The 22,248-nt window shown below is 40.0% G+C and overlaps 2 protein-coding genes across 2 annotated transcripts; both read right to left on the reverse strand.

Annotated features, from left to right (window-relative positions):
- Nucleotides 1-76: 76 nt before the first annotated feature.
- LOC135467305 (heat shock 70 kDa protein 12B-like) lies at nucleotides 77-9,673 on the reverse strand. The gene is made up of 6 exons (XM_064745074.1): nucleotides 9,362-9,673; nucleotides 8,481-8,687; nucleotides 8,039-8,198; nucleotides 6,135-7,194; nucleotides 2,558-2,736; nucleotides 77-174 (listed from the first exon to the last, which is right to left on the reverse strand). Exons 1-6 carry the CDS (start codon nucleotides 9,671-9,673, stop codon nucleotides 77-79), a joined length of 2,016 nt encoding a protein of 671 aa, XP_064601144.1.
- Nucleotides 9,674-14,583: 4,910 nt separating this feature from the next.
- Nucleotides 14,584-17,637, reverse strand: LOC135467306 (heat shock 70 kDa protein 12B-like). The gene is given in 6 exon segments (XM_064745075.1): nucleotides 14,584-15,525; nucleotides 15,527-15,648; nucleotides 16,186-16,345; nucleotides 16,627-16,651; nucleotides 17,141-17,197; nucleotides 17,321-17,637. Coding segments are annotated over 6 exon segments (1,623 nt in total).
- Between the last annotated feature and the right edge of the window lie 4,611 nt (nucleotides 17,638-22,248).

The following is a 22,248-nucleotide window of genomic DNA, read 5'->3' on the forward strand; positions in this document are numbered from 1 at the left end:
TTAATGATCATAGTGAGTTTATCACGGCTCTGTCATTCCTTCTGGAATTCGTATTAGGCTTTTTAATAGCCACTTATCAGATGACCTGCAGCACCAGGTGGTTAGGGGACGTTGGCACAGGACTGCCCACTGGACTGGACGTGTGCATGACGAAGGGCACAACACTTACACACGCTGTTTGGAGAGAAAGGAATTATAGCTGGAATGTTTCTAATCAGCAGCCAGTATGTGTACTAGGAGAGTTATACAATCCTGTCAATGAAAGACCTTTAACAAGGAATAATTCTGACACCATTTTCCATTCTCATTAATCTGTAATCGTTCGTTACATCTTCATTTTATTACGTCTGACACGTCGCATATAATGTAGATATGTGTATTGTCTTCATTTAACAGGCCGAAATGACCGATCCACCCAAGAATAGCTGATGAATATTAATATAAACAGACTACCCAATGAAATAGTAGTTTCCATACATCGATGGGCAGCAAAGAAGAAACATCATGCAAACGTTGTCCACATACACGATGGTTGATGGCAAGTAAAATCTGATAACAGAAGCACTTTTCACTCTCTCTATACGAGTAGGGGCGAAAACGGCATAATCATCTGCATAGCTTGGTATCACACAAAACCGTGATGTCAAAATCATTTATTTGAAATATAATTTATCTTTCAGTGATTTCTGTACATTCAGTGCATTTCACAGCTGCGTCTGAAAATTTCTATTTGACTAAACCCTTTGCAAACTTGAGCAGGTGTGTGAATGACATTGTTAAGGTCTGTAAGAGATAGACAACCGCGTAGGCGTCATAGAAAAGTGGTAAAAGAAATGATGTAAACGCAGGAGCGATTGAGGTAGTGTCTGGGTGGTGTAAGCCGTTACCAGGGTATTGTCCCTGAAGTAAATATTAAGTGAAAATGAATCCAATTCACATCTGAAGTGAGACATGAAAAGGAAAGTTCAAAATAGTATATTTAAGTTCTGTTGTGGATAATTCCAAAGCAGTTGGCTGTTAATAGGTGCAATATCATGGCTAGTATTTGTTCAGGATGACTGGTAATGTGTCATGTATCGTGTTATTTGACTGTAAACAGGTGAGGTATCTTGCCTGGTGTTTGTTGAGTATGACTAGTAATGTGTCAAGTATCGTGTTACTTGACTGTTAATAGGTGAAGTATCCTGTCTAGTGTTTGTTGAGTATGATTGGTAATATGTCATGTATCGTGTCAGTTGACTGAACAGGTGAGGTATGCTGTTTGGTGTTTGTTTAGTATGGTTGGTAATGTGTAATGTATCGTGTCAGTTGACGAGTTATAAGTGAGGTTTCATGTCTCGTGTTTATTGAGTATGGTTGGTAACGTCTCATGTATCGTGTCAGTTGACTGTGAATAGGTGAGGTATTATGTCTCGTGTTTGTTGAGTATGATTGGTGATATCTCATGTATCGTTTCAGTCGACTGTGAATAGGTGAGATATAACTTCTGGTGTTTGTTGATTATGATTGGTAATGTCTCATGTACATTCCCAGTTAACTGTGAATAGCTGAGGTATCCTGTCTCCTGTCTGGTATGTCATATATTACGTTAGTTTACTGTGAAGTATGTTTGATGTTTGTTGAGTATGATTGGTAATGTGTCGTCTATCGTGTCAGTTGACTGTGAATAGCTGAGGTATCCTGTCTCCTGTGTAGTGTGTCATGTATTACGTTAGTTTACTGTAAGATATCGTGTCTAATGTTTGTTGAGTATGATTGGTAATGTGTCATCTATCGTGTCAGTTGACTGTGAGCAGCTGAGCTATCCTGTCTCCTATATAGTGTGTCATGTATGACGTTAGTTTACTGTGAGGTACTGTGTCTGGTGTTTCCACGTACATGTATGTGGTTGGATGAGCTGACGTTTACTGACGTCTGTGTAGGAGTAAAACGTATTTACAGACATGAATTTTTTCAACGATGCAGCCCAGTCCTTCACGGAAATAGTGATAAAATTTGCAAACGTTAAAATCGAAACAATTAATAACCAGAACTACGCGTTGTGAGGTAAGAGGTTGCAGAAGTTAACAAATCTTCGCCACGGTCCAGCTACAAATCTAGCTCTTGGTTTATCTGCCATTTCATACCGCCTCAAGGTTCAAACGATAAATGTATAAAGGAGCGCCCATGACATAAAGGTACGAGCTCTCCCCACATGCATACCGATCGTAGAGCTTATGGTATAGTATATAACAAACAACTAAAGCTCTAGGAAATAAGACAAAATTACTTTCATTTTATTCCTGAAGGAATACACATGTTTCTCTTCACATGATGCATATGGCGTAAAACAAAAAATACACGTCCTCCTCTTCACCAATGGGACTTGAGATCTGCGACCATAGAAGCGCTACTTCATCCTGAAAACATAATTACAACCCCTGACATAGCTTTTGGCGAAGCCATACGCAGATTCCTGGACCAGCAATGACGCAATTCTTGATTGGTGTCTTTTATAGTATTTTACCCGATAAGACTAATAGACACACAGTTTTGTTATAACCGAATATCACCGCACCTTTCACCACAGACAGGACGTCGTCAGGTGGAGTGATCACAGTCACTGAGCGGAAGTTCTCTCGGAACTCCTCCTGGAGAAGTGGCGATTTAGAAAACCCACCCACCAATAAGATGATGGATGGATAGATGGTTTCATCAACCCATGCATCACTTTGCCACTGATTCTCATCCTGTCGCCTGTAAACCGAACATCTCTGGATAACCCAGACTCAGCCACTTGGTCCACTAGCGAGCACTTGGTGTGAAAACTGAACACCTCACGTAGAGAAGCCGGCAACCGGAAAGTGAATTTCTGTTCATCATTACTTGATATCCTCCGTTTACTGATTTCAAATTCTTTCTCAAGTTCCAGCCAATCCGATTTGTGGACTGTGGTTGGGGTGAAACCCAAGTCATTAAAAATGTTGGTATACTCTCTTGTTCGGAGGTATGTCTACCAGGCGAATTGGTTCTGGCAATATAGCCTGACTTCATACTGTGTCAGGTGTGTTTTCCTAAAACTGAAACATTCCTAATTTCTCGAGATCATAGATACAACCATGCAAATGTCTGTTTCATGGTGTAGACTACATGTTTGTCTACGTTAGGCCATGGCTTTCTTCATCGTGAGTTCTGTAATCCTTCTGTGTGTTCTACGCTATGTTTGGTGATAAAGAAATTATAGCTGGAACATTCAAAATAATTATTCTGTTAAATTAAACAGAAAGTCTGATATCTGAGTAATACTCAAAATGTATCCGGATAATTCTGTTAAATATAACACACTTATTCTGTTCAACAGAACTATTCTATTAGACTGACAATATATTATTGTTGAATGTGACACAATATTGAGTTATAATAACAGAATACATTCCAGCATCACTCATACAACAAACTTTCTGCTAAACTTAACGGACCAATTTTTTTAGAAAACGATTCTAATCAGCAACCAGTATGTGAACTAGAACTTACATTCTTACCAATTAAGTCGAGATCGCTGGCAAGTTACATCTTCATTTCGTCAAGTCTGATACTTCGCATTTACATTCAACAGGGAGTTTTATACATGATCCACCCCACTCTATAGCTGATGATTATCAGTATAAATACAGTACCCAATAAATAGTAAAATAGTAGTTTCCCTATAATTATGGACAGAACAGACGAAGCAACAACGTGCATAGGTTCTCCACATACACGGCCGTCGATGAAAGGTAACATCTGATAACAGAAGCACTTTCCGCGCCCTCCACGTGTTATTCACAAAAACAGGATTATCATCATTATGTTTTAGCTCTATTTCTATATTTAGTGCAGTTCATAAGTGCGTCTAATTTTATATTTGCATAAACGTTTGCAAACATGAGCGCGTACGTGTCTGACAGGCATAATGATGACGGCCTGTAAAGGAACATCCGACTCGTCGTTACATCATGGCAGTGAATGGAGTAATATAAAAGCCGAATCAGTATACATAATCCGGTTTTATTTAATCTGTTACCGGATATTCGTCTCTCAATCACTGGTGGTTAATACCGTGGACATCCATAAATATATCCGCCGGCATGTAAGAGAAAACGATCCTGTTCAAATCTGAGATGAGGCACAAAAAGGAATGTTACATGAAAGTACACATTTAGGTTTAACCGTGATTTTGTTATCTAAGTATTTTGCCTTATTCATGTTTTCTGTATGCATGATTTATTTATTAATTTATTTGATTGTGATTATTTATCACCATCCTGAGGAATCTTTCGCTTATAGGATGGCAGTCATTTTCTATGGGTTAGGTAAACTACCGACCTTTGGCAAGCTGTCCACCAAATTTCCAACATACGACGTACAGGTATTGACACTGAGGTAATGACACTGAGGCAATGTGTCATCTATTGTGTCAGTGGACTGCATGTAAATATGGGAGGTATCTTATCTGCTGGCCGCCGTCGTATAATTGAAATATTCTTGAACACGGCGTAAATCACTAATCAAATAAATAAATTATCTGCTACTTGTACGGCTGGTAAAGCATCACACATCATGTCAGTTACCTGTGAGAAACCCTGTCTCCTGTTTGTTATCCTGTCTGGTGTTTGCTAGATATTATTGGTATAATATGTCATGTATCGTGTCAGTTGACGGTGAATAGATTATGTACACGTATTATGTTTGGTGTGTCATGTATTATGGCAGTTGACTGTAATTATGTGAGGTGTCATATCTGATGTTTATGTGATTATTTGAGTTTTTTTTATTTATTTGATTTCTTTTACGCCGCACTCAAGAATATTTGACTTACACGACGGCGGTCAGTATTATGGTGGGAGGAAACCAGGCAGAGCCCGGGAGAAATCCACAACCATTCGCAGGTTGCTGGAAAACCTTTCCACGTACGGCCAGAGAGGGAGCCATCGTGAGTTGGACTTGAACTCACAGCGACCGCAATGAAGAAAGGCTCTTGGGTCATTGATAAATGCGCCGCGCTGACGTGCTAACCATCGGCCCAGGTAGTTGATTAATTGAGCTGACGTTTAATAACATCTGTTTACTGGCAAAACGTCTTCGATGTCATCGAGATAACTTTTATTCAGGGATACAGCCTTTTACATAACCAGAGTAATAATGAAATTTTCTAACATCTTAATGGAAACAATTAGTAAACCAAAAAGTGAACGGATATTTGTTACGTTCAAGGCTTAGTGCATCTACTCTTTCATATCGCCACAAATCATCCAAAAAGCAAAGCTGTGATTTATCGCCTGTTTCACCTCAAGGTTAAAGTGATACATGTACAATAGCACAGAGGTACGAATCCTTCCCACATGCATACTTAGCAATTTAGTATCCAAGATTTAAGGCAACATGAGATATGTCTCGATTATTTAACGACATACCTGGATATGCATAATACATACGATATAAAAAGTTTGCGCTGAAGATCTGATAACACTATCTGCAGCACTATTCGATCCCAAAATATCATTGTAATTTCTAGGACAGGTTTTAGCGACTCCAAACGCAATTTCCTGGAGCAAGTCTCGTTTTAGTGAACTTAGCTGAACTTGAACTCACAGCGACAGCATTAGTGAAAGGGCACTGGATCATCTCGCCAGATGAGACTAATAGACTCTCAAATTTTTATGGTATTTTAGACTGTATTCTTAGTTAGTTGTATATGTTAAACATATATGATAAGAAACACCAAATATGTAATGTGTCAGCTAAAAATAAAATTTCTTCGGTTTACTCTGACAGCTTACCTTGTCTAATACTTACTGGCGCAGCAACCATCCGCATACTACGAACACTATATTTTTGGTTAATTGTATATGTTAAACATAAATGATAAACACAAAATGTGCAATACATTATCTAATACATTTACTGACACAGCAACAATCACGTGATACCTCTTGTTAGTTTTTCAGTGAATGTGCTTTCAAAGATTACAACAGTATTCAGCGACAAATCCCTAATCCCTTTCGTGTTCAGAATATTAGGTCGAGGTAAGCTGTTCCAAGAGCTCCCATGTACACATTTTTAATCTTAAGTCCGCTTTCTGTGCCTCTGGATAGTATATAGATGGTCTAACTTACTTAGTCACGAAGTTAAAGATAGCGTCGAAGATCTTCCCGGTCGTCTTCTCGTGTGCCTTCACCTTGAGCTCTGTACCGCCAACTATAAACTTCACTCCAACTTTACGCTTCTTCTCTCCCGTCAAATCCGGCATGTCTACAGTGAAACTACCTAACTTAAGACATGAAGGGTCAGTTGTATATTTGGGTTTCGTCACCGTAGATTTGTACACGGCGAGCTCCAATGCTGTTTGTCCAAAGTAAGCCGGAGCAAAGATGTGTTCCCTAGTTTCCATACCGTGTGGCACTTCTTCGTCAACAGAAACAAATCTGTTAAAAATATCCTCGCACTTCCTCTCACCTTCAATCATAATTAACTTGTCAGGATCATGTTCACCATCAACAAAAGTGGATACGCTACGAATTCCGTAAGTAAAGGCAGCCAGACGGATTCCAATGGCACCGGGCCGATGGCCGAATATCACCGCCCCTTTCACCACAGACAGGACGGCGTCCAGTGGAGTGACCACATTCACAGACCGGAAGTTCTTCCGGAACTCCTCTTGGAGAAGTGGCGATTCGGAAAACCCACCCACCAGTAAGATGTGGGAAATTCCTCTACACTTGGGATCCGCCATTAGTGTTTCTACATGAGTGATAATGTTCTGGATAGTTGGTTTCATCAACGACTGCATCACTGTACCGCTAATTCTCATCTTGTCACCTGTAAACCGAACATCTCTGGATAACCCAGACTCAGCCACTTGGTCCTCTAACGAGCACTTGCTCTGAAAGCTGAATACTTCATGTAGGGACGCCGGCAACCGGAAGGTGAACTTCTGTTCATCATTACTAGATATCCTCCGTTTATTGATTTCAAATTCTTTCTCAAGTTCCAGCCAATCCGATTTGTGGTGTTTGCCGAACTCCTTCATGACCTTTACGGTAAAAATCTTGACCAACAGATCGGTGAATTGGTCGTCTACCTGAGTGCCGCCCCAACCTCCCCCGCTGGCTTTGTGTAGTTCTTTGAGCTCCCCGTTGAACATCACTTCGTGCACAGTCGTGTCCACAGTACCACCTGGGTAAAATGAAACGTTACCAAACAAGTTTAGGCCCATGAATTACATTCTTTATTTAGATACACGTGTCAGGATGACAGATTCAAAATACACAGTTTCAAAATAATGAGCTTAGCTGAAATAAATGATGTGAGTAAAAGCCCTGTGTCCAAAATTCTGGGAAATGATCTTGTATAGTTCCATCATACCTTTGCTGTTTATTGACGTTGCCCACACCTAGCTTTTGCCGTCAACAGTGCAACAGCCCACACTGTCTACAGTGTGATCATATAAACCCTATCCGATTAATCTCCATTTCTCTACCTTTTTTCTGCTAATTAACTGTTCCAAATCAAAGAGTTTCTGTATATTTCAAACTTCAATTCCGAGATAAGCAGTAACATTATCTATGCGCCTATAAACTTACTCAATATATATAAGATCTATTCAGTATATGCTCTATAAGGCACAAGCGGATACAACTGATTTTCTGTCAATGATCAATATCTTGTAAATTGACTTCTTCAGCGTAGTATATAGCTTCATCGCCATGGCTGTTCATTCTAATGAATAATAATTTAAACTTGTGAATATCCAGGCGGGAGGCAATATGGAGAGTTCATGTACTAGATGAACAGTTACCACTTCATCTGCATAAATACGTAATTGTCCTCAGTCTTCTAAAGCGAGTGCAATCATTTCATTGTGCAGTACGATTTGAACAACGACACGATTGAGTACAATGACGTCAGATCTTATAGAATCGTTAAAACAAAAATGGTTTAGATTTAATTCCACGACTAGAATCCCTACGCACATGGCATACGAATGATAATGCGTTTACGTTCAGATTTAGTCAGGTACCTCCAGCGTCCACAACAATGTAGCGAGATCCAATTCCCGAGATGTCGTCTGCGTCACAGAATTCGTCATCGGATCGGCTGTTCGCTAATAAGGACTGACAGAAAATGGAGGCCGCTTCCGGTTCCAGTGCAATAGCCAGTTGATCTCCAAGTATGCCAGACTGGTTAAAGAAACAAAACATGTAAATATATGCTATCATTTGTTGTTTAAATGATATCGAAAAGGGTTTCTTCATTGTGAACATAATTATGAATATGGCAAAAGAATACAATGACTTTTCTTTACACCTGAGTAAATACCAAGGCTGAGTGTTAAAACAATAACCCAAGTGAACACCAGCGTTTTGTGTGTAATAGATTATTAACAGTTAATCGGATTATATGATAGAAAATCATAAACATCAAAGAAACCATTACATGAAAATTTCATCTGGAATTTGTACCTGTAGAGCGGCTTTCCTCATGAACTGCTTGGCATCCTCGTCCCATATAGCAGGTACCGTCAGCACGTATTGGATCTCCGAGTCAGCCACTTGCTGCTGAAGGCTTCCACTGAAATGCTCCTTAAGGTACAGTATTGACATGGCAAATACACTGAGGGCATTCAACCGTTGTCCGGACACCGACTCCAGCTCCATAGTCTCACTTATCTGAGGTACAAACAAAAACCAGATAGACTAATGCAGATGTATTTTGACAAAAATCAATCAATAAAGTGGTATTTTTGTACGAATGAAATGGAACACTGATCAGTAATTGTAGGAATGGTACGGTACTGTCTTATTCGTTAAGCTTATTTACTAGTAAATATTCTTGAATACGGTGTAAAACACCAGTGAAATAAATAAATATTTGCTGGTAAAACAGAGATATAACTGTTAAATTTGCAAGTTAATGTTTCACAAAAGACATGCAATAATCTCTGTGTAGACAGGGCAGAAAGTAAAACAGGGGACACAACTTTTGTAACTGATCCTTAGCATTTCCATATACAGGTGACATGTATACATGCTCTTGTGTTTGTTTCTTTTTTCCCCATTAACATTCGTCTATGCCAGTCCTATTAACAATAACAGAGCACACCGCACATTTTTCTGTTCATCATCGAAATGTTATCTTCAGTACTTATATCCATTATACAAACAGTGCATGCTGAGCGATGGTATATCAGGAATTGTACCATGGGGTATTTCAAGATCTATTGGTATATATCCCCACTTTTGCAAACGAAAATTTCCATCGTCATCTTGAATTATCGACATGTTTTGTCGTGGTAATAAATAAAGATTTTACATCCTAGGTAGTTTTCGTTTTTCTGTCTCACCTCAGATTTGTAGAGGCTCATCTTAAATCGACGGAATAACAACCAGTTTTTCTCCTCCTTGTTTTTGGCGAGTTGCGAGTACTTTGTCTCCGCTTCATATCCGAAACTGTGGAAATGTCCATCCGGGTCAAACAGTACAGATGTCGGGGTTTTGTACGAGGTCTGAAGGTGGTTGTCCCCATCTAACCAAACCTTGTTGGTTGTAATCTTGAGTTTATCAGCCAGAAACTCGTGTTGGAAGGAGAAGGCGTAGCCAGAATACGTTGTACCGATATCAATGGCGACCACGAGAAGGGGTTTGGACTGGGCCATGGTTATCCGGTTTACTGCCAGGTCAAGGCTATGTGAACTGAGGAGAGAGAACTGTTCAAACTTAAATTTCAGATTTATCTCTATGCCGAGCTTCAATTTTGTAATTAGCCCCAAAGTGATTGTGTAATAATGCATTTAACATGTACTAAATCTGCTGCTGTTATAATTGGGATGGGACAACGGTATTGGCTTCTGGTATTTACTAAACATTGAACTACAGGTGTGAGGTAATACACGTTTGAACAGCAGATCCCAGGACAATAAGTCGATGTTAACTGACACTGATTATAATATATGATTCAACAAGTATATGTAAGCTATTCATTAATGCGATTTATCTGTCTATCAGATAAGAGTAGTGAAATAAACATGTGAATATTTGCAAATCTGATTAAACTGGGCAAGTACCTAAGAATATCTTGATGATACAGCAAAGGCTAGCCGAGCGTTTAGGGGAAACCATATTGTGTCCCCCACAGACCCTATACGCCCATTCGAACAAGCGAGCCGGTGGGTGATAACATGCTGTCTCTGAACTGACCCATTCTAGACCGCTGGGCCTATTTTTTGGCCTATATAGTACGTTAAATCTCCCTCGGTAAGCTTGCAGGCCTTGATCGGTACAACACTGAGCTATACTACATCACTACGCCTGCTCCAGGCTGACAGAGACGAGAGTTAGAAACTGAATGTTTGTACTCGGTAATCAACTCTTCTGCCAGAAAACTTACAACACTGACACAGTTCTGTGAAGGGGAATTAGTCCGATATCTGTAGTGTACTCACCTCAAATTGGTCGCCGGCAAGCTAAAGATGGCTGTTTGTGCAGGGTGATTTCTGGCTAAATGAGCAGGTTGGAGAGACAGATGACGTGGCACACCTATAACGAAAGTGAAAGTACAATTGCACATCACTGCCTTCGCCCGGCTTCGCTCTGGGATTTTCCTGGAGGACTTTCAGCATCGATATATAAATAGAAATACAGTTAGCGTTGTACCGTATAAAGCTCTACATGCAATGTCGCCGTAATCAATCCCTATTATAAATGTCAATTGCTATTAAATGTGTGATATAGACAATTATGAATCAGTGAATTCAACGAGTTCATGATCCAAATATTGTAAAAATTTCCCGTAACTAAAATGTTCAAAAATACATTGTTATGGTCATGCATGGGTTCATTGTTTATTCATTATTCCTGATCAAGATAGGTATGATACACAAATGACACTAAATCCCCTTAATGATCATAGTGAGTGTATTAGGTGATTCCTTTTGGAATTCGTATTAGGCATTTTTAACAGCCAGTTATCAGATGATCTGAAGCACTGGGTGAATTTGTGTATTAACCTCACCGAAAGCAGGTGCTCTGAGATGGCCGAGTGATCAGAGAGTCAGCTTGTGACGCGGTGGGTGCTATTAGCGCTGAGTTTTATCAAGTATCTTGCTACTGCCTCATTTAGGAGGCATGTCTCTTTAAAATGCCCAAATGCTTATAGTATTATAATCTGACTTCATGCGGTGTCTGGGAAGTTTTACTAAAAGCAAAACGTTCACAACCAATCACGACTATGTATGCATATAAACACATACATGCCTGTTTTACTATGTAGTCTATGTCTACATTACACGTTTTCTTCCATTGTCAAGAGTCCTGTAGTCCTTTGTGCATGACGTGAGAACAGCATTTACACATGCTGTTTGTAGAGAAAGGAATTATGTGTGTGCACTAGAAGAGTTATATAATCCCGTCAATGAAAGATCCTTTCACGAGGAATTAATCTGACATCAATTCCCACCACTCTCATTAAGCTGTAATCGCTCGTTCCGTCTCCATTTTATCACGTCTTACACGTCGTTTGTAATGTAGATATGTGTATCGCCTTCATTCAACAGGCGGAAAGGGCCGATCCACCCAAGAATAGCTGATGAATATTAATATAAACAGATTACGCAATGAAATAGTAGTTTCCCTATAACGATGGACAGCAAAGAAGAAACAACATGCATAGATTGTTCACATACACAACGTTTGATGGCAAGTAAAATCTGACAACAGAAGCACATTTCACTCTCTCGACACGAGTGGGGGCGAAAACGGCATAATCATCTGCATAGCTTGGTATCACACTAAACCGTGATGTCAAAATAATTTATTTCAAATATAATTGATCTTTTAGTGATTTCTGTACATTCAGTACACCTCACAGCTGCGTCTGAAATTTTCTGTGTGTATAAGCCCTTTGCAAACTTGAGCGGGTGTGTGACTAGAATATGATGACAGCTTGTTAAGTTCTGTTGGAGATAGACATCCGCTTAGCTATCATATAAAAGTAGTTAAAGGAGTGGCATAAAAGCAGGAGCAATAGAGGTAGTCTCTGGCTTGATTTAAGCTGTTACCGGGCCTCGTCCCTGAATTACTGCTTATTTACTCCGTGGGCGCCGGTAAACATGACCGCCGGTATAAGTGAAAACGAATCCAGTTCACATCTAAAGTGAGAGATGTAAAGGAAAGTTACATAAAAGTACGTTTAAGTTCTACCATGGATATTTCATAAGCAGTTGGCTGTAAATAGGTGAGGTACCATGACTGGTATTTGTTGAGTATGCCTAATGATTGTCATGTATTCTGTTACTTAACTGTCAATATATGAGATATCCTGTGTGGTGTTTGTTGAGTATGGTTGGTAATATGTCATGTATCGTGTCAGTTGACTGACTTGGTGAAGTATCCTCTCCACTGACCTATACATAACCGGAGTAGTGATGACATTTCCTGACGTCACAACTGTCCAATATAATGTATTGGACAGTTGTAACTGTGACCTCACACGTACGGACTACTTTTTGTTTGTCAACAAGCAGACGATACAACACGATGTTCGTCCGTGCTCGTCCAGAAAAATCTGTGTCTCCGGACAGTCCGTTCTACCTCACACCATTTCCCGAATGTCGCCTCAAACCTGATGCAGCTGTGTGGTATTACTCCACTCCAATGGGAGAGTATCGTTTGGGAGAGCTAATGAAGAGGGCAGCCGAGGCTGCTGGACTGAAAGGCCAGAAAACTAATCACTCGGTCGAAAAAACAATCGTCCAAACCCTTGTAAAATCTGGCGTCCCTCCACATAAAATTATGCAGGTCACCGGGCACAAATCCCTTGCCAGCATCCAGGAGTATGATTCTAAATTAGATCACGTAGAGCAGAAGCAAATGTCGAGGTTACTTCAGGGCAATCGCGCCTTTAGTCAACCATCTCTCGCGCTTACACTCCCTGGCCGGTCAGTTCAAGTGCACACAAACGAAGTTTTCACGACTCCGATGCCATCAACTTCCGCACAGAATCCCACGGATAATCAGCTAACTTTGTCAGCAAACTCTACTTCTCTTTCGTCCTCATCCTGTAAAGATTACACAAGTCTGTTCGGTGGAGTAGTTTTCAATAACTGCGCTTAATTTTCACTGAAATGTCTGCATTCCTTTTCTTTACAATTCTATTTGTAAAATACCGCTTCGGCCACGTGCGCCTGACCCAGTTTTCCGTCAGCCAATAAAAGTGCTCCATTCAGTATTCCATATTCATCCGCAACCAGCTATCGTCTATTGTTACGCGATATGAAATAATTAGCACGGTTTTACCCAATTTGTTCAGCGTTCGAGTTTATTTACTTACGTTTTTGACAAGTGGGTGTATAATAAATAGGTTATTGGATTGTATGGTCCTGTATGGACTCGCAAGCTCGTCCCTTTCCTGGGCGCCTAGGACTCGTCCATACAAGACCATACAATCCAATAAGCTATAAATATCAGCCGAAAAGCAAAGCTATGATTTATCGTGTATTTCACCTCAAGGTAAAAGAAATGCATGTACAATAGCATAAAGATATGAACCCTTTCCATATGCATACTAAGCAATTTAGTACCTAAGAATTTAAGGCAACATTTTTATGTCTCGTTAATTTAATCAAAGGCATAACTGGATATACATAATACATATGGCATAAAATGTTGGCGCCGAAGATCTGATAACACTATTTGCAGCACTATCCCATCCCAAAACATCGCTGCAATTTCTATGACTGCTTTTTGCGACTCCAAACGCAAATTTCCTAGAGCACCCTTGACGCAATTCTCGTTTTAGTGTTATTTTCTAGAAGTTTTCCGGATAAGATTTATTTACATATTTTATTGGTGTTTTACGCCGCTCTCAAGAATATTTCAGGTGTTCGACGGCGACAAACATTATGGTGTCAGGAAATCGGACAGAGCCCACGGGAATCCCACAATCACCCGCATGTTGTTTGGAAATTTTCGCACGTGCGGCCAAGGAGGAAGCAACCATGAGCTGGACTTGAACTCACAGCGACTACATTGGTAAAAGGGTACAACGTCTTTTCGCCGCGTTGGCGTGGTAACCACTTCGGCCAACTGTGCATCTCCAGACTCTCAGAGCCTTTCTATGGTATATTATACCGTATTCTGTCCATAAACTATAAATAAATAATACAACTACTAAGAACATCATATTCTTGGTCAGTTGTATATGTTAAACATATATGATTTATGTTAAACACCAAATCTGTAATGTGTCAACTCAAAACATATATCTTGGGTTTACTTTGTAAGCTTACCTTGTCTAATACTTACTGGCGTAGCAACTATCCGTAACTACGAACATTCTATTTTTGGTTAATTTCATATATTAAACATAAATGATACATAAAAATATGATAAATAAAAAACATAATGATTCAGTGAAAGTGATATCAAAGATTACAACAGTATTCGCAACAAAGTTCTGACCCCTTCCGCGTTCAGAATATTACGTTGGGGTAAGCTGTTCCAAGAGCTAATATTTTTTTTATCTTCAGTCCGCTGTCTGTGGCTCTGGATAGTATACAGATAGTCTGACTTACTTTGTCACAAAGTTAAAGGTAGCGTCGAAAATCTTCCCGGTCGTCTTCTCGTGAGCTTTCACCTTGAGCTCTGTGCCACCAACTATAAACTTCACTCCGACTTCACGGTTCTTCTCTCCCGTCAAATCCGGCAGGTCTACTCTGAAACTACCTAACTTAAAACATGAAGGGTCAGATGTATATTTGGGTTTGGTCACCGTGGATTTGTACACGGTCGCCCTCATTTTTGTTTGTCCAGAGTAAGTCGGAGAAAAGGTATGTTCGCTAGTTTCCATACCATATGGCACTTCTTCACCAACAGAAACAAATCTGTAAAAAATATCCTTGCACTTCCTCTCACCTTCAATCATAATTAACTTGTCAGGATCATGTTCACCATCAACAAAAGTGGATAAGCTACGAATTCCGTAAGTAAAGGCAGCCAGACGGATTCCAATGGCACCGGGCCGATGGCCGAATATCACCGCCCCTTTCACCACAGACAGGACGGCGTCCAGTGGAGTGACCACATTCACAGACCGGAAGTTCTTCCGGAACTCCTCTTGGAGAAGTGGCGATTCAGAAAACCCACCCACCAGTAAGATGTGGGAAATTCCTCTACACTTGGGATCCGCCATTAGTGTTTCTACATGAGTGCTAATTTTCTGAATGGTTGGTTTCATCAACGACTGCATTACTTTACCACTGATTCTCATCTTATCGCCTGTTAACCGAACATCTCTGGATAACCCAGACTCAGCCACTTGGTCCTCTAGCGAGCACTTGCTCTGAAAGCTGAACGTTTCATGTAGAGAAGCCGGCAACCGGAAGGTGAATTTCTGTTCATCATTACTAGATATCCTCCGTTTATTGATTTCAAATTCTTTCTCAAGTTCCAGCCAATCCGATTTGTGGTGTTTGCCGAACTCCTTCATGACCTTTACGGTAAAAATTCTTGAGCAACAGTTCGGTGAACTGGTCGTCTACCTGAGTGCCGCCCCAACCTCCCCCGCTGGCTTTGTGTAGTTCTTTGAGATCCCCGCTTAGCATCACCTCGTGCACTGTCGTGTCCACAGTACCACCTGGGTAAAATGAAACGTTATCAACCAAGTTTAGGCCCATGAGTTACATTCTTTATTTAGATACACATGTAGGGATGACAGATTGAAGAGAAGCCACACAGTTTCAAAATAATGAGTGAGTAAAATAATAAATGATGTGAGTAAAAGCCCTGTGTCCAAAATTCTGGGAAATGATCCTGTATAGTTTATCATGCCAATGTTGTTGATCAACCATGCCCACACCTAGTTTTTGCCGTTAACGGTTCAACAGCCCACACTGTCTACAGCATCCAGGCAGGAGGCAATATGGATAAACTCATGAGCTTATGTATTAGATGAACAGTTACCACTTCATCTGCATAAATACGTAATTGTTCTCAGTCTTCTAAAGCGCGTGCAATCAAAGTGCAGTACGATTTGAACAACGACACGAATGGGTACAATGACGTCAGATCTTATAGAATCGTTAAAACAAAAATGGTTTAGATTTAATTCCACGACTAGAATCCCTACGCACATGGCATACGAATGATAATGCGTTTACATTAAGTTAAATACCTCCAGCGTCCACAACAATGTATCGAGATCCATTCCGCGAGATGTCGTCTGCGTCACAGAATTCGTCATCGGATCGACTGTTCGCTAATAAGGACTGACAGAAAATGGAGGCCGCTTCCGGTTCCAGTGAAATAGCCAGTTGATCTCCAAGTATGCCAGACTGGTTAAAGAAACAAAACATGTAAATATATGCTATCATTTGTTGTTTAAATGATATCGAAAAGGATGTATCATTGTGAACAAAAATATGAATATAGTAAAAGAATACACTGACTTTTCTTTACACCTGAGTAAATATCAAGGCTGAGTGTTAAAATAATAACCCAATTGAATACCAGCGTTTTGTGTGTAATAGATTATTAACAGTCAATCGGATTATATGATAGAAAATCATAAACATCAAAGAAACCTTTACATGAAAATTTTATCTCGAATTTGTACCTGTAGAGCGGCTTTCCTCATATATCTGAGGTACAAACAAAAACCAGATAGACTAAAGCAGGTGCATTATGAAAAAATCAAACAATAAAGTGGTATTTTTGTACGAAAGAAAGGCAACATACCACTCATCAGTACTTGAAGCAATGGTACTGTACGACCTTATTCGTTCATCTTACTTCCTAGTAAATATTTTTGAGTACCGTCTAAAACACAGGTCAAATAAGTAAATACTAACTAGTAAAACAGAGCTATAATTGTTAAATTAGCAAGTAAATGCTTGATACAAAACATGCAATATACTCCGTGCACAAAGGGCAGAAAGTGTACCAGGGGACACAACTTTTGTAACTCATCCATATTGTGACATGTGTACATGGCATGCTCTTGTCTCTGTTGAATTTTTATCATTAACATCTGTGTGTTCTGTGCCAGTCCTATTAACAATAACAGAGCACACCACACATTTTTCTGTTCATGATCCAAAGGTTACCTTCAGTACTTATATCCATTATACAAATAGCGCATGCTGAGGGATGGGATATCAGGACCGTGGGATATTTCAAGATCCATGGGTATATATCCCCACATTTGTAAGGGAAAATTTGCATCGTCATGTTGAATTATCGTCATATTTTATCGTGGCAATAAATAAAGATTTTAGAGCCCAGGTTGTCGTTTTCAGGTCTCTTTGTGTCTTACCTGAGATTTGTAGAGGTTCATCTTAAATCGACGGAATAACAACCAGTTTTTCTCCTCCTTGTTTTTGGCGAGTTGCGAGTAATTTGTCTCCGCTTCATATCCGAAACTGTGGAAATCTCCATACGGGTCTATCAGTACAGAGGTCGGGGTTTTGTACGAGGTCTGAAGGTGGTTGTCCCCATCTGACCAAACCTTGTTGGTTGTAATCTTGAGTTTATCAGCCAGAAACTCGTGTTGGAAGGAGAAGGCGTAGCCGGAATATGTTGTACCGATATCAATGGCGACCACGAGAAGGGGTTTGGAATGGGCCATGGTTACCTGTTTTACTGCCAGGTCAAGGCTATGTGAACTGAGGAGAGAGGACTGTTCAAACTTAAATTTCAGATTTAACTAAGCCGAGTTTTCAATTTTGTAAATAACCCCAAAGCCATTGTGTAATAATGTATTAAACATGTACTAAATCTGCTACTGCTATAATTGGGATGGAACAAGAGCCTTTGCTTCTGGGGTATGCTAAACCTTTGACTATAAAATCTGACAATACAGGTATGAGCTAATACATTTTTGAATAACCGATGATAGGACAATAACTCGATATTAACTAAAACTGATTATAATATATAATTCAAAAAGTATATGTAAGCATAAGTGTGATTTTCTTTATTTGTCCATCAGATAAGAGTACTGAAATAAACATGTGAAAATTTGCAAATGTGATTAAACTGGGCAAGTACCTAAGAATATCTTCAAGATACAACAAAGTTAGCCGAGCGTATAGGAGAAATCCACGCTAAGTGCCCCACAGACCCTAGGACGTATGATGAGCTATACGTCGATTCGAACATGCGACCCGGTGGGTAATAACATGTAGTCTCTGAACAGACCCATTCTAAACCGCTGGGTTCTATATAGGCGGACATAAACCGTGTATATTTGGTAAGTTTTGGCCTATAGAGCACGTTAAATCTCCCTCGGTAAGCTTGCAGGCCTTGATCGATACAACGCTGAGATAGGTTACATCAGTAGGCCTGCTCCAGGCTGACAGAGAAAAGAGTTAGAAACTGAAAGTTTGTACTAGACAATCAACTTTTCTCCCAGAAGACTTACAACACTGACACGGTTCTGTGAAGGGGAATTAGTCCTATATCTGTAGTGTCGACAACTCACCTCAAGTATATTGATCGCTGGCAAGCTAAAGATTACCACCCTGCTGGATGCTTTCTGGCTAAATGAGCAGGATGGAGAGACAGATGACGTGGCACACCTATAACGAAAGTGAAAGCAAAATTACACATCACTACCTTCGCCCGACTTCGCTCTGGGATTTTCCTGGAGTACTTCAAGCATCGATATAAATAGAAATACAGTTAGCGTTGTACCGTATGAATCTCTGCATGCAATGTCACCGTAATCAATGCCTATTATAAATGTCAATTGCTATTATTTGTGCAATATGGACAATTATGAATCAGTGAAATCAACGAGTTCATGATCCAAGTATTGTATAAACTTCTCCTTGCTAAAATGTGCAAATATACATTGGTATGGTCATGCATGGGTTCATTGTTTATTCATTATTCCTGATCAAGTTAGGTATGATACACAACTGACACTAAATCCCCTTATGATCATAGTGAGTATATCACGACTCTGTCATTCCTTCTAAAATTTGTATTAGGCATCTTTAATAGCCAGTTATCAGATGATCTGCAGCGCCCAGGTGAAGTTGTGTATTAAACAGCGACCCTCACCGAAAGCAAGTGCTCTGAGATGGCAGAGAGTCATGCTCGAGACGCGGTGGGTGCTATCAACGCTGAGTTTTATCAAGTATCTTGGTACTGCCTTATTTAGGAGGCCTGTCTCTTAAAAATGCCTAATTGCTTGTGGTATGATAGTCTGACTTTATGCGGTGTCTGGGAAGTTTTGCTAAAACTAAAACATTCTCAGCCACTCACAACAATATATACATAAAAATACATAAATGCCTGTTTTACTATGTAGTCTGTCTAAATAACACCTTTTCTTCCATGGTCAAGAGTCCTATAGTCGTTTGTGCCTAAAGTGGGCACAGCACTTACACATGCTGTTCGAAGAGAAAGGAATTATAGCTGGAATGTTTCTAAACAGCAGCCAGCATGTGTACTAGAAGAATTATATAATCTTGTCAATGAAAGATCCTTTCACGAGGAATTAATCTGACATCATTGCCCACCACTCTCATTAAGCTGTGATCACTCGTTAAATCTTTCTTATCACGTCTGACCTGTCACATATAATGTAGATATGTGTATCGCCTACATTCAACATGCCGAAATGACCGATCCACACAAGAATAGCTGATGAATATTAATATAAAAAGATTACGCAATGAAATAGTAGTTAATGATGGACAGCAAAGACGAAACATCATGCAAACGTTGTCCATATACACGGCGGTAGAAGGCAAGTAAAATCTGATAACAGAACCACTTTTCACTCTCTCTATACGAGTAGGGGCGAAAACGGCATAATCATCTGCATAGCTTGGTATCACACTAAACCGTGATGTCAAAATAACTTATTTGAAATATAATTCATGTTTTTAGTGATTTCTGTACATTCAGTGCATTTCACAGCTGCGTCTGAAATTTTCTGTTTGCATAAGCCCTTTGCAAACTTGAGCGGGTGTGTGACTGGATGATGATGACGGCTTGTTTAGTTCTGCTGGAGATAGACATCGGCGTCGCCGTCATATAAAAGTAGTTAAAGGAGTGGTATAAAAGCAGGAGCAATAGAGGTAGTGTGTGTCTTGATTTAAGCCGTTACCGGGGTCTCGTCCCTGAATCACTGGTGGTTTACTCCGTGGGCATAGATAAATATTACCGCCGGTATCAGTGAAAACGAATCTAGTTTACATCTAAAGTGAGACATGAAAAGGAAAGTTACATAAAAGTACATTTCAGTTCTGCAGTGGATGTTTCCTAGGCAGTTGGCTGTAAACAGCTATCCAGTGTGGTATTTGTTATGACTGGTGAATGTCATGTATTGTGTTACTTGACTTTGAGTATGTGAGGCATCCTGTGTGGTGTTTGTTGAGTATGGTTGGTAATGTGTCACGTATAGTGTCAGTTGACTGAATAGGTGAGGTATGCTGTTTAGTGTTTGTTTAGTATGGTTGGTAATGTGTAATGTATCGTGTCAGTTGACGAGTTATAGGTGAGGTATCATGTCTAGTGTTTTGGAGTATGACTGACAATGTCTCATTATCGTGTCAGTTAACTGTGAATAGGTAAGGTATCCTGTCTTCTGTCTAGTGTGTCATGTATTACGTTAGTTTACAGTGGGGTATCATGCCTGGCGTTTGTTGAGTATGATTGGTAATGTCTCATGTGTCATGTTAATTGACATGGGGTGGGTGAGATATCATGTCTCCTGTTTTTTGGGACGATTAATAATGTATTAAACGAATCCAGTTCATATCTGAAGTGAGACATGACAAGGAAAGTTACATAAAAGTACGTTTAAGTTCTACCATGGATATTTCATAAGCAGTTGGCTGTAAATAGGTGAGGTACCATGACTGGTATTTGTTGAGTATGGCTAGTGATTGTCATGTAGTCTGTTACTTAACTGTCAATATGTAAGATATCCTGTATGGTGTTTGTTTAGTATGGTTGGTAATATGTCATGTATCGTGTCAGTTAACTGACTAGGTGAGGTATTCTCTCCACTGACCTATACATAACCGGAGTAGTGATGACATTTCCTGACGTCACAACTGTCCAATATTTTAAATACATTGGACAGTTGTAACTGTGACGTCACACGTACGGACTACTTTTTGTTTGTCAACAAGCAGACGATACAACACGATGTTCGTCCGTGCTGGTCCAGAAAAATCTGTGTCTGCGGACAGTCCGTTCTACCTCACACCATTTCCCGAATGTCGCCTCAAACCTGATGCAGCTGTGTGGTATTACTCCACTCCAATGAGAGAGCATCGTTTGGGAGAGCTAATGAAGAGGGCAGCCGAGGCTACTGGACTGAAAGGCCAGAAAACTAATCACTCGGTCCGAAAAAACAACCGTCCAAACCCTTGTAAAATCTGGCGTCGCTCCACATAAAATTATGCAGGTCACCGGACACAAATCCCTTGCTAGCATCCAGGAGTGTGATTCTAAATTAGATCACGTACAGCAGAAGCAAATGTCGAGTTTACTTCAGGGCAATCGCGCCTTCAGTCAAACATCTCTCGCGCTTACACTCCCTGGCCGGTCAGTTCAAGTGCACACAAACGAAGTTTTCACGACTCCGATGCCATCAACTTCCGAAATGAATCCCACGGATAATCAGCTAACTTTGTCAGCAAACTCTACTTCTCTTTCGTCCTCATCCTGTAAAGATCACACTAGTCTGTTCGGTAGCGCAGTGTTCAATAACTGCACTTAATTTTCACTAAAATGTCTCCATTCCTTTTCTTTACACTTCTATTTGTAAAAAACCGCTTCGGGCCATGTGCGCCTGACCCAGTTTTATGTCAGCCAATGAAAGTGCTACATTCAGTATTCCATATTCATCGCAAATCAGCTATCGTCTATTGTTACGCGATATGAAATAATTAGCACGGTTTTACCCAATTTGTTTAGCGTTCGAGTATATTTACTTACATTTTTGACAAGTGGGTGTATAATAAAAAGGTTATTGGATTGTATGGTCCTGTATGGACTCGCAAGCTCGTCCCTTTCCTGGGCGCCTAGGGCTCGTCCATACAAGACCATACAATCCAATAAACTATAAATATCAGCCAAAAAGCAAAGCTGTGATTTATCGTCTATTTCACCTCAAGGTAAAAGTAATGCATGTACAATAGCATAAAGATATGAACCCTTTCCATATGCATACTAAGCAATTTAGTACCCAAGAATTTAAGGCAACATTTTTATG

The sequence above is a fragment of the Liolophura sinensis genome, chromosome 6 (assembly GCF_032854445.1).
Source record: "Liolophura sinensis isolate JHLJ2023 chromosome 6, CUHK_Ljap_v2, whole genome shotgun sequence".
NCBI lineage: Eukaryota > Metazoa > Mollusca > Polyplacophora > Chitonida > Chitonidae > Liolophura > Liolophura sinensis.

Excerpts from the sequence above, each read along its gene's own strand:
- LOC135467305 (XM_064745074.1), bottom strand. The coding sequence starts at position 9,673 with ATGGCCCAGTCCAAACCCCTTCTCGTGGTCGCCATTGATATCGGTACA. Across the intron at positions 8,688-9,361 it reads TGAGCCTCTACAAATCTGAG|ATAAGTGAGACTATGGAGCT; the intron begins GTGAGACAGAAA and ends TTTGTACCTCAG. Across the intron at positions 7,195-8,038 it reads CATTGTTGTGGACGCTGGAG|GTGGTACTGTGGACACGACT; the intron begins GTACCTGACTAA and ends CATTTTACCCAG.